This window comes from Carcharodon carcharias, chromosome 14 (assembly GCF_017639515.1).
Source record: "Carcharodon carcharias isolate sCarCar2 chromosome 14, sCarCar2.pri, whole genome shotgun sequence".
NCBI classification, from domain to species: Eukaryota; Metazoa; Chordata; class Chondrichthyes; order Lamniformes; family Lamnidae; genus Carcharodon; species Carcharodon carcharias.
The window spans coordinates 65526404-65540235 of NC_054480.1; the positions used below are offsets into that span (position 1 = coordinate 65526404).

A 13832-nucleotide genomic window follows, 5' to 3' on the forward strand; every position below is an offset into this window, starting at 1 on the left:
TCCCTGTAGGGTCCATTGCTTAGGGCAATTAATTACTAATTGCCGTCAAGATTTAAAAAAAATTCTATGATCAAAGACACTGGGATTGTATGTTCGCCAAGAACTAATAACAATCAAGGGCACAGAATATGAAGCTGTTGGATACAACTTATATTTGTTATGATCCTTGGCCAGACCCTGGGACATGGGGAGATATCCAGTTAGGGACCAATGATATTTTATTTAAAGCAGAGAAAGGTTGAAATTCAACACTCCTGCTTTTGGAATAAAACCACAAGATTCCATGGGTTTTGAACAAACTAAACAAAATTTACCATACAAATTCAGAAAGATAAAACAATTTACAATATATATCTTATACTCTAACATTCAGGGTAAGTATGAGTTACATGTGAATTAACAGATGAACTGTGGTCGAACATACCACACTACAGAGTAAATGACAGATGCGACCAAGACAGAGTCCATGGATTTCTCAACAATCCACCCTGACGTCAGCAAACATCGAGTCTAATAATCTCATTGAAACTTTGTCTCACAAGGGATTTCCAGCTTCACCTTTGAAGATCTCTCCTTGGAACTCTTTCCAAAAGTTGCTCCCACTCAGATGGCTTTAACAATGGGCCCTCTCTCAAGGTTTCAATTTTGCCTTCTAAGATTCCTTCTCCCTGGATTCCCGAGTCTGCACTTCAGCCTGTACTTAATGGCATAATTTCAACTCTTTGCGAGACAGAGCTCACTGAGCTGGCACCGCCCTGAGTTTCTCCAAACTCCTGTTTCCAGGCTGTATCCAGCTATATGTGACCCCCCCCCCCCCCCCAGGACTTCCTTTGAGCCCTCTTCCATTACCAAGTCTACCCTTAAGCCTCTTCCATTCCCCTGAGCCCTCTTCTCAGTTCCTCAGAGCTAACAGATGCACTTTGTCCTCATGGAGCTTCTTTCCCCTGCTCCTGACTCTCCTGAAACTGGCTGCCTCCAGAAGAGTCATTCACTGGCCCTTGAACTGTTCTGGTGACCCATCAAAACACTCCCAGAGGCTCCCACCCTTGGTACTAGGCAGGAATCAATATAACAGGCGTTGGAACATCCTATACCTTAAATGTTGCAACCTCCACAGACAGCTGATTTAGCACCCAGGGACACACAGATCAATGGATTTCATGACATACTGCACATGCATGTTAACCTAGTAACTCATGCAATGAAATAAGGCCTAACTAAACAGATACGTTTAGTTGCTTTAGCACAGTAGGTGTTGCCTGTGCTATCACAAGCCATAACACATTGGACTGAATTTAATGTAGGCACTTGAGATCTCGCCCACCAACTGGAGAGCTGGCAAGAGTCCTACATCACCTCTTTTCAAGAATTCCCGATGTATTAAGTGGCAATCAGACACTTAACTGGGCAGCCGAGGGTCTTACCCAGGATCAAAGACCCCGGGGACAGAAGCCCCGTCTTCCGAGGGCTGCCGGTCAATCAGAGTTCTTCATTGCTTGGCAACGCCACCAAGGAGGCAGTGGCTGTTGCTGGAAATGCATCCACCTGAGGACCAGGACCGCCAAGGAACCCAGGTCACAGGTGAGTGATGGCAGGAGGGGGATCGTGGGGTTTGAATCACAGGGGAGAAGGGAGGGGCGTGGGAGTGCCTCTCTGCAAAACTCCCCCCATTCCGATGCCTGGTCCCTAAGTCAGGCACTGAATACCTGACTACAAGGGACCCACTGAAAGCCTGCAAGCAATGCTGACAGAGTTTGCTTTTCTGCCTTCTCGCATGGTGAGTCTCTCACCCACTGCTGGGTACGCAACAGTGGCAGCGGGATGAGGCCCATAAGTGGGCATTAATTGGTGGGGTGGGAAAGCCGTTGATGAGCCTTCCTGCCGGTAGACTTAATCGGAGCAATGGTGGAAAAGTGGCAGGGTCCCCATCTGCCACCCTTGCACCTGATTAAATGCTGCTACTGCCACCAAACTCTCCATGACAACTCCACCCATCAAGTCTATTGATCTGGAGAACGCAGTTAAATGAAATAATCTAACAAGCTGGTTCGCATGTTTTTAGGTAATTGGTAACTATTTACAAATTCTATCCCATGAGAAAATTCCACAGTTCAAATCAGCCTAAGAAAGAGATGGAGGCTTGTGAAGATAAATAATTGTTTCAAATCATTCATCTGTGTAGTTAACCAATCAAGCTCTCATTTCAAACATCATTGCCTATTCTATCGACCAGACTTCCAAATGTTGATTTTGCTAATAACCTTGCATTCATATTATACCTTTTGAATTCCTGTTTTGATCTCTCCACATCTTCCTGGGCAGTCTGTTAAACGTCTCATGGAAGTGGAAAAGGTGAAAGGGTTCTGTCAGGCAGTCGTATCGTCCAACCTGCGTGATGGCATGTCTCATCTCATCCAGTCGTGTGGTCTGGGAGGAATGCAACACAACACTGTACTGATGGGCTGGCCAAGAGCCTGGAGGCAATCTGATGATCCCAGAACATGGAAAAATATCATCGGTATGTGTAATTCTAAAAATCACAGAATTCCTGAGGAATTGTCCGTGCATTCTGAATCAGATTATAAAGGTCATTTAAAAATCAAAGCACAAGAACTGAACTGAAAGGAAATTCAAAAGAAATAGGGATAAGTTAGTGTTAACTGTCTTTAAAAGAACATAAGAACATAAGAAATAGGAACAGCAGTAGACCATTCGGCCTCTCAAGCCTGCTCCACCATTCAATAAGATCATGGCTGAACTTCTTGTTTTTTTATTTCCACATTACCATCTAGCCCCGATAACCTTTGATTCCCTTGACTAACAAGAATCTATCTACCTTTTCCTTAAAATTATTCAATGACCCCGCCTCCACCGCCCTCTGAGGCAAATACTTCCATAGTTGCACAACCCTCAGAGAAAAAATTTCTCCTCATCTCTGCCCTAAAAGGGCAGCCCCTAATTTTAAAACAGTGCCCCGTAGTTTTGGACTCACCCACAAGAGGAAACATCCTTTCGATATCCACCTTGTCAAGGCCATTCAGGATCTTGTATACTTCAATCAAATCACTCCTCACTCTTCTAAACTCCAGTGGAAACAAGCCCAGTCTGTCCAACGTTTCCTCATAAGACAACCCACTCAATCCAGGTATCAATCTAGTAAACCTCCTTTGAACCGTCTCCAATGCATTTACATCCTTTCTTAAATAAGGAGACCAGAACTACACACAGTATTTGTGGTGCAGTCTCACCAATGCCCTGTATCACTGAAGCATAACATCTTTACTTTTATATTCAATCCCTCTCATGATAAAGGATAGCATTCCATTAACCTTCTTCATGTGGAATGTTCTGATAGTTCTAGTCATTGGGGCAAGATTTGTCAATCATTCATGGTCGATAAGTGAAAGAAGCTTCATCCACAAGTTTGCTAGATTTTAAATTTGCCTCTGGCTGTCAAGTCATCCTGTCCTGCAGTATAACCAAATGTCGCAGACATAATGGTGGCATTCAGCAGTAGTAGGAAAGAATACTAATGAAAACAATCCACAACTGTGTATGTGAACTCTCTCTAAGGAGAGAGAAAATAAACCATGTATATGATACTTATTGAAAAGAATGAAAATGTCTGGAATTGTATACAGATCTGTAAAACACTGCACTTGAAGTTATGTTTGTGAACTGCTTGATCTTGAATCTTATTATTGTCAGTCAAACTCTTCCTGACTGTTGCAGCATTGTTACATACTCCTACATTACATTGTTACATTACCCCTATATGCAAAAAAATGTGGTATCTAGAAGCAACAGTTTCTCGTAAGGTCTTATGTGTTAAATTGGACCTAAGGTATTCATTAAGAAGTTGTAAGAACTTTCAAAGGTGCAGAATTGGAAATAATGCAGAAACTGGAGTAGGCTGATCAGTTCTCCAAGCGTGTCACCATTCAATTCGATCACGACTGATTTGAACCTCAACTCCATTTACCTGCCTCGCTCCAAATCCCTTATTTCCCTCACACAACAAAAATCCATTGTCCTTAGTCTTGAGGTCTCCAATTGTTCCCCAGCAGCCATCGCATTTTGGGGGAAAGATTTTTTTATTTCAGCTAACCTTTGTATGAAAAAGTGCTAACTGATTTCATTCCTGAGAGGCCAGCACCAGTCCCCCATCCACCCACCCCACAGCACCCTCCCCCTCCCCACTCCCCACCTCCATCCCCTTTTCCATGAATGGGTTAGTGAAAATAATCATGTTTTTTATTCACTCATGGGATCTGGGCTTCGCTGGCTGGGCCAGCATATATTGCCCATCCACTAGTTGCCCTTGAGAAGGTGGTGGTGAGCTGCCTTCTTGAACTGTGTAATACATGTGGTGTACATACACCCACAGTGTTGTTAGGAAGGGAGCTCCAAGATTTTGACCCAGTGACACTGAAGGAATGGCAATGTATTTCCAAGTCGGTATGGTGAGAGACTTGGAGGGGAACTTCAAGGTGGTTGTGTTCCCATGTATATGCTGCCCTTGTCCTTCTAGATGGTAACGGTTTGTGGATTTGGAAGATGCTGTCTAAGGAGCCTTGGTGAGTTTCTGCAGTGCATCTTGTTGATGGTACATACTGCTACCACTGTGCGGTGGTGGACCGAGTGAATGTTTGTGGATGTGATGCCAAACAAGGGGGCTGCTTTGTCCTGGATGGTGTCAAGCTTCTTCAGTGTTGCTGGAGCTGCATTCATCCAGGCAAGTGGAGACTATTCCAGCACAGCCCTGACTTGTGCCTTGTAGTCGGTGGACAGGCTTTAGGGAGTTAGGAAGTGAGTTACTTGCCACAGGATTCCTAGCTTCTGACCTGCTCTGGTAGTAGCATTATTTTTATGGATAATTCAGTTTCCGGTCAATGGTAACCCCCAGGATGTTGATAGTGGGGGATTCAGTGATGGTAATGCCATTGAATGTTAAGGGGTGATGGTTAGGTTCTCTCTTGTTGGAGATAGTCATTGCCTGACACTTGTGTTGTGTGATTGTTACTTGCCACTTGTCAGCACAAACCTGGATATTGTCCAGGCCTTGCTACATTTGGACATGGACTGCTCAGTATCTGGGGAGTCATGAATGTTGCTGAACATTGTGCAATCATCAGCGAGCATCCCCACATCTGACTTTATGATGGCAGGAAGATCATTGATGAAGCAGATGAAGATGGTTGGGCCTACGACATTGCCCTGTGGAACTGCTCCATTTGTGTCCTGGGATTGAAATGATTGACATCCAACAAACACAACCATCTTCTTTTGTACTAGGTATGACTCCAACTAGCGGAGAGTTTTCCCCCGATTCCCATTTACTCCAGTTTTGCTAGGGCTCCTTGATGCCACACTTGATCAAATGCTGCCTTGATTTCAAGGGCAGTCACTCTCACCTCACCCCTTGAGTTCAGCTCTCTTGTCCACGTTTGAACCAAGGCTGTAATGAGGTCACAGGCTGAGTGGCCTGGCGGAACCCAAACTGAGCGTCAGTGAGCAGGTCATTGCTAAGCAAGTGCCGCTTGATAGTACTGTTGATGACCCCTTCCATTACTTTAATGATGATGGAGAGTAGACTCATGGGGCAGTAATTGACTGGGTTGGATTTGTCCTGCTTTTTGTGCACAGGACATAGCTGGGCAAATTTTCACATTGCCAGGTAGATACCAGTGTTGTAGCTGCACAGGAACAGCTTGGCTAGGAGCTCGGCAAGTTCTGGAGCACGAGTCTTCAGCTCTATTGCCAGAATATTGTCAGGGCCCATAGCCTTTACAGTATCCAGTGCCTTCAGCCGTTTCTTGATGTCACGTGGAGTGAATTGAATTGGCTGAAGACTGGCATCTGTGATGCTGCAGACCTCAGGAGGAGGCCAAGATGGATCATCCACTCGGCACTTATGGCTGAAGATTGTTGGAAATGCTTCAGCCTTATCTTTTGCACTGATGTTCTGGATTCCTCCATCATTGAGGATAGGGATATTTGTGGAGCCTCCTTCTCCAGTGATTTCTTTAATTGTCCACCACCATTCACAACTGGATGTGGCAGGACTGCAGAGCTTGGATCTGATCCGTTGGTTGTGGGATCGCTTAGCTTTGTCTATTACTTGCTGCTTATGCTGTTTGGCACACACAGCTATTACGCTGTGTAATAGCTTCCCCATGTTGACACCTCATTTTGAGGTATGCCCGGTGCAGCTCCTGGCATGCCCTCCTGCACTCTTCATTGAACCAGGGTGAATCCTGGCTTGATGGTAATGGTAGAGTAGGGGATATGCTAGGCCACGAGGTTACAGATTGTGTTCGAGTACAATTCTGCTGCTGCTGATGGCCCACAGCACCTCATTGTTGCCCAGTCTTAAGCTGCTAGATCTGTTTGAAGTCTGTCATATTTATCACGGTGTTTGTCCCACACAATATGTTGGAGGGTATCCTCAATGTGAAGGCAGGGCTTTGTCTCAACAACAACTGTGCACTGGTAACTCCTACTGATACTGTTATGAACAAATGCATTTGTGACAGATAGATTAGTGAGGATGAGGTCAAGTTTGTTTTTCCCTCTTGTTGGTTCCCTCACCACCTGCCACAGACCCAGTCGAGCAGCAATGTCCTTCAGGACTCAGCCAGCTCTGTCTATAGTGGTACCACCGAGCCCCTCTTGGTGATGGACATTGAAGTTCCTCAACCAGAGTACATTCTGCGCCCTTGCCACCCCCTCAGTGCTTCCTCCAAGTTGTGTTCTACATGGAGGAGCACTGATTCATCTGCTGAAGTGGTGGGGGGCAGGTGAGGGTTGAGTGGCAGTACTTGGTAATCAGTAGGAGGCTTCCTTGCCCATGCTTGACCTAATGCCATGAGATGTTATTGGGTCCAGAGTCAATGTTGAGGATTCCCAGGGCAATCCCCTCCCAACTGTATACCACTGTGCCACCACCTCTGCTGGATCTGTCCTGCCAATGGGACAGGACATAGCCAGGGATGGTGATGGTGATCTGCAAGATATGATTCTGTAAGGATGACTATGTCAGAATGTTGCTTGACTAGTCTGTGAGACAGCTCTCCCAATTTTGGCACAAACCACCCGCCATCAGCCCCCACCCCTCCCCCTTCCTCTCCCTCTCCCTCTTCCTCTCCCTCCATAGATGTTAGTCTAAAGGAGTTTGTTGTTGTTGTTTCCGGTGCTAAGTCAATGCCAGGTGGTCCGTCCAGTTCCATTACTTTTAAACTTTCTAATACAACTGAATGGCTTGCTAGGCAAGTTCAGAAAGCATTTAAGAGTCAACCACATTGCTGTGGGTCTGGAGTCATATGTAGGCCAGATCAGGTAAGGATGGCAGATTTCCTTCCCTAAAGGGAATTAGTGAACCAAATGGGTTTTTATAACAATGGTTTCATGGTCATCATTAGACCTTTAATTCCAGATTTTTATTGGATTCAAATTTCATCATCTGCTATGGTGGGATTCAAACCCTGGGCCTCTGGATTACTAGTCCAATGACAATACCACTACATCACCACTTCTCCTTGCTTCCAAAGGACTATAAATGTAGAAATATGAAAACTGTCCAATAATGGTAGCATGCAGTCACATTGTAATCTTGTTTTTGTAGAAGTGGTTCGAGAAACTACAGCAGGTCGCTTGGCCCTTCTGGTAGCTAAGAATATTGCTGCATTTCCATCGAACCAGGAGAGGTATTCCGAGGGTTACATTGATGTCTGGTGGATAGTTCATGATGGAGGAATGCTGATGCTGCTGCCTTTCCTCCTCAGACAGCATAAGGTAACATGAAAATGTTTTGTTCAGAGCAACCATTTATCATATTGCTCTATTGATGGGTTAGTTCTGCTGTGCGTGTGCTTGTCTATTGGAATCATTGCAATTCACTTTAGGTGCAGAATCGATGTCAACAACAGCACTACAATCAATAACCAACACTGCAATCACTCAGATTAACTGAAGCAGCAGGACTGAAGGTACATTGGGTACAGGACTGAAGATACACCAGATATAGGACTGCTTGTGGAGTAGATGCAGGGCTGCAGTTCGGCACTGTAGATAAAGGGCTTCAGGCAGTTATACATCTTTCTGGCATTTCCACAAAAGTTGCCTCCCCTATTTGGAGGAACCCATTCAGAGGTTCCGGTGCAGTTTGGAAACATTCTACTTATATAGGGAATCAAGGGTACCCAGTGGGGTCTGGGCAACCCTAACTACCAAAGTGGGCAAGTAATGGATTTTCTAACTGCATGGGGCAGGTGGGAAACTGAGAGGTGTCTGTAGTTGCTGGTTCAGATGACAAATCACCCATATAAATTAGCTGCCCTCTTGCTGATCTTGCCAAGTCCATGTGGGTGAATGCTGGGGGCACCAGCTGGCACAGTCTTCATGTAACCACTGGTAGTGCAGGTTTTTGAGACCATCATTCTTAATGCATGTATTTTCTTTTAGGTGAGTGGCATGGCAGACACTGATAGCCAAATGCTCCCTGAATGATGACTAATTTTAGGGGACTTGACAGGGTGAATGTGGAGAGGATGATTCCTCTTGTGGGAGAATTTAGAACTGGAGTCATTCTTTAAAAATAAGGGGTCACCTATTTAAAATGGAGATGAGGCGCATTTTTTTTTCTCAGAGGGTCATGAGTCTTTAGAACTATCTTCCTGAAAAGACTCTGGAAGCAAAGTCTTTGAATATTTTCAAAGCAGAGGTGGATAGATTCTTGGTAAGCAAGGGGATGATAGGTTATTGGGGGTAGATGGGATGCAGATTTGAGATTACTATCAGATCAGCCATGATCTTACTAAATGGCAGAGCAGGCTCGAGGGACTGAATGGCCTACTCCTGCTCCTTGTTCATATATTGGTATGTTCATATGATGTGTGATGTACAGGATGTACAGGATTGAAGGCTAGGAAATGCAAAGCTTCAGATCCAGGAGGTAAGGGCTCCAGGTACAGGAAGTACAGTGTTGGAAATACCTGCGGGTGCAGTAAGTACAAGGCTGCAGATACAGGAAGTACAGGGTTGGATGTACAAAGCTGCAGGTATAGGAAGTACAGTATTGGAAATACCTGCAGGTACAGGAAGTACAGGGTTGGACGTACAGGGCTTCAGGTACAGGAAGTACTGGGCTGCGGATGCAGGAAGTGTAGGGTTGGACATACTTCAGGGCTTCAGATGCAGGAAGTACAGTGCTGCAGATACAAGAAGTACAGGGCTGGGCGTACAGGGCTTCAGGTGCAGGAAATACAGGGCTGCAGATACAAGAAGTACAGGGCTAGGCGTACAGAGCTTCAGGTACAAGAAATATGGGGCTCCGGATGCAGGAAGTACAGGGTTGGACGTACAGGGCTTCAAGTGCAGGAAGTATGGGGCTGCAGTTTCAGGATTAGAGGTACAGGACTGAAGGTAAAGGAGTTACAGTACCGGAAGTACAGGGTTGCAGGGACAGGAAGTGCAGGGCTGCAGATACAGGGTTAGAGGTACATGCTGAAGATAAAGGAGGTACAGTATAGGAAGTTCAGGGCTGCAGATACAGGAGGTACTGGATTGGCGATACAGAAAGTTCAGGGCTGCAAGTACAGAGGTACAGAGTCGGAATTACATGACTGTGGGTACATTAGTTCTGTGTTTTTGGCCAAATTCAGTATGATCACAGTTTTTGAGTTACAGACTTATTTTTTCCACTTCTTCTAGTGTGACTGTTTGCCCAAGTACTGGCCTCAAAATGTCAATTCTATCCTACCTGTTTTAATATGCTGGAATTCAGAAAGTAATGAAAAAGTAATGGTATATATGCCATTGTTATTTTAAGCTTTTTTTTTTACTTGGTGATTTATTCTCCTGGCACCCTCATGGTTAAAACCTTCCCTGTTAAAGAACAGTCATTCACAGAGAACAATATTATGACTTCTAAAAGTTTAGAATGTAATGAATGGAGTTTTGACCTGCAGTGACCAGCAGAAGTAAACCAGCTGATGACCTGTGATACTAAATGTAGACTTATCAAATAACTCACTTGTATTTATGATCTTCAGATTAATTGTATATAATTTACACTGTTTTAAATTCTGTTAATAAAAGTCAGAGGACCACTTCTCTAATTGTATTTGAGTACATCACACATCATTAATCATCATACAGGGAGTCTTTAGCTATCAGTGTCTGCCATATCACTCACCTAAAAGAAAATACATGCATTAAGACATGCATCAAAAAACTGCAGCAACAGTGGTTACATGAGGACTGTGCCAGCTGGTGCCCTCAGCACTCAGCCAAATGGAGTTGGTATGGTCAGCAGGAGGACATCTAATTTGTATGGGGCGATTTGTCATCTGCACCAGCCACTACAGACACATCTCAATTGCCCGCCTGCCCCATGCAGTTAGAAAATCAATTATTTATCCACCATGGTAGAAAGGGTTGCCTAGGCCCCACTGAGTGTCCCCTTGGTCCCCTGTATAAGTGGAATGGCTCCAACTGCACCAGAACTTCCTAGTGGGTTCTTCCAAGTGGAGGCAACTTTGGTGGAAATGTCAGATAGATGTATATGTGGGGCAGGACTGATTGTTCAGGGTTTCACTCCTTACAAATCCAATTCAGAAATCCCAGAAAGAGGCAGTAAGTCAGGAATTAAGCACAACATCTGCCAAAATTGGGTTCCTGTATTTCCAGGATTGATTGGAGCGTAGTATTCTTATCCTATATTTTGGCCAATCTTTGCAAACCATTTCTGAAATGTAAAGCTGGAACATGTCAGGTCTGAAATAAAAGGTATTTTCAGGTAGGATCCGTTTTCAGAAACGATGTCATATGAACCCTTCCGCAACCTAATAACCATTCCCAGATACCAACCGTTCTCTGAAAATCTGCTTTCCTGTAAAATTGAATTCTTCACCGGCTGTAAACTGCAGAGGTATTGATGCCACCTCTTTTATGCTCGGTCTTTGATTGACAGGTGTGGAGGAAGTGTAAGATGCGCATTTTCACAGTGGCCCAGTTGGAAGATAACAGTATCCAGATGAAGAAGGACCTCACAGTGTTTCTCTATCACCTGCGGATTGTAGCTGAAGTGGAAGTTGTAGAAATGGTATGAGGACAGCTGTGAAATGTGGAGACAAATGTGGATAAGTAGCTATTCATGCCAGTGTACTAAAACAAAAGGGGAAGAATTATGAACTCTCAGTTAACATATTGTCTCTGTATAAAAAGGAATTTGTTCCAATTACCTCCATTTTGGGGGAGATCATGGCATAGTGATAATGTCACTGGACATGTAATCCAAAGGCCAGGCTAATGCCCTGAGACATGGGTTCAAATACCAGCATGGCAGCTGGTGGAATTTGAATTCAATTGATTGATAATTCAATTGATTAATTTGGGATTAAAAGCTAGTGCCAGTAATGGCCCCATGAAATGATCATGGATTGTAGTAAATGCTCTCATGTCCTTTAGGGAAGGAAATTTGCCATTCTTACTAGGTCTGGCCAGTATGTGACTCCAGACCCACAGCAATGTGGTTGACTCTTAACTGCTCTCTGAAATGGCCTAGAAGTTCAAGGGTAATTAGGGATGGGCACAAATGCTAGCCTTGCCAGCGACGCCCGCATCCCATGAAAGAATTTTTTTTAAAACTAGAAAGACATAAAATGCCCCCTTAGGTTCAGCTAACGTTACCTGAGTTCAAATGGACCAAGCTCATGGACAAAGAATTGTTTTTGGTAACTGTTACAGATACCCCATCTCCCACCCTCCATTCAAACAGAAACAGTACAAACAATAAGCATCCAAATCGTTAGAACGAAAAAGGAAATTTAATAAATTACATTATAATATTATTTGCATGTTGCTTCTCCATGGAAACCTGGATGCCGACATAGTTACAGAAGGGAGACAGGCCAGCAGAGCAACCACACTCCATAGGGCGTGTCTAAAGAACCAGATTTCCAAAGTCCCAAAAGCATATGATCTCCTGGACTAGTTTCAGTCTTCCAAGGGATTGAAGAGGAATTTTTTTTCAAAATTGAGTTTTCGTTTTATCTGGTTTCACACCTCTGCCAGGAGATTAGGTAGAGTAGGGATGCTTTATTGTGATGCACAAGACATTGCAAAGTATGGGTCCGCCATTATTAATATTATACCTGCATTATCCTTTGGGCATTTGGGATACTTGTATAGTCCACCACTGCCCCCACCATCAACATTGATATGTCACTCACAGAAAATTAACATAATCAATTTAAATAAGCTTTAATGTTTCTTATAGCATGTATTGTTCTGCTTCACAGCATGACAGTGATATCTCAGCTTACACTTATGAGCGAACACTAATGATGGAGCAAAGGTCACAAATTCTAAAGGAAATGCACCTAACAAAGAATGAGAGGGAGCGTGAGGTAAGGGTCCATTTATTTTGCTTCGTGAGAAATTTTGTTCAGGTCTCATGTTTTGAGGTGTGAAATCCTAAAATATTAAACGTAGCACTCATTTTTCAAATGATGCTGAAATCCTGTTCACTCACAAAAGTCTTGTTAAATAACAGAACAAAGGAGGTTGTTGAGTTAATAAACATACCATCTGACATGACATTGAAACATTCAGATCAGAAGGTTCTAGGTGGTCCTAGGTTCATTCCCTGCTCTGGGCTGAATTAGTTGGAAGTGTAGCCAAACCCACCATGTAGATAATATCAATTTGTTGTGCCAATTTTTGAGACTATTTTCACGATCAAAGATTTAAGGGAATGTATAGCCACCGATGCACAGTAGCAGCAGTGTGTACTGTCTACAAGACGCACTGCAGGAATTCGCCAAGGCTGCTTAGACAGCACCTTCCAAACCCACAACCACTACCATCTAGAAGGACAAGGGCAGCAGACACATGGGAACACCACCACCTGGAAGTCCCCATCCAATTCACTCACCATCCTGACTTGGAAATATATCGCTGTTCCTTCACTGACATTGGGTCAAAGTCCTGGAACTCCCTCCCTAACTTCACTGTGGGTATACATACATGGACTACAGCAATTCAAGAAGACAGCTCACCACCAGCTTCTCAAGGGCAACTTGGGATGGGCAATAAGTGTTCACCCAGCCAGCGAAGCCTACATCCCGTGAATGAATAAAAAAAACTCTCACTTCCAATGAGGGGCCACACTCCCAGAGTGTGTGGGCTAAAGGTTGGGGGCTACAGATTTGAAACCTTGACTCCAATCCAGACTTCTGGTAAGCACGGCTCCTTACTGAGATCAGAGCAGCATTGAATCACCCCTTAGGATTTTCTACAAACAACAAAATAACTGACAGATAAGCAGATGGTTAAGCAACTGCTGTTTGTCATGATGCCAGGCATTTCCAATAGTAATCAGCTGTGACATCTTATTTTTGAAAAACTTAAGTGAGGAGCCAATAATGTTGAAGAAAGTAATGGTGAAAACTGCAAGCCAAGAAGTGGTTGTTATTTGCTGCCAGGTTTGGATTTGAGAATTTGAGTAAGGAAGGAAAACTGGTATTTGCAAAGCACCTTTCACAACCTCAAGACTACTCAAAGCACTTTACAGCCAATGAAATATTTTGAAGCAGTCACTGTTGCAATATAGGAGAGGATCCCACAATTATGAGGTCCTGGGAAAGACTGAGAGTAGCAGATGATGAGCTTTGATTTTGACAGAACCAGGATGTAGGGAGAAAGAAGAAGATATAGGCAGAACCACAGAGGAAATTATGAAAAGTTATCCCGCTTACCTTTTGAATTTAAAGAAAATGAGTTTCATAACAGTGAGGTACAGCAATGAGAGCAGATTTCCTCATTAAGCC

At 43.9% G+C, this 13832-nt stretch overlaps 1 protein-coding gene across 1 annotated transcript in view; it reads left to right on the plus strand.

Annotated features, from left to right (window-relative positions):
- The window catches only part of LOC121287539 (solute carrier family 12 member 5-like), a 426506-nt gene that overhangs the window by 392452 nt on the left and 20222 nt on the right, over positions 1-13832 (plus strand). The window contains exons 18-21 of the mRNA XM_041205472.1: positions 2323-2518; positions 7625-7794; positions 10973-11104; positions 12303-12410. Coding sequence (XP_041061406.1) covers positions 2323-2518; positions 7625-7794; positions 10973-11104; positions 12303-12410 — 606 coding nt within the window. The remainder of the gene's footprint in view (positions 1-2322; positions 2519-7624; positions 7795-10972; positions 11105-12302; positions 12411-13832) is intronic.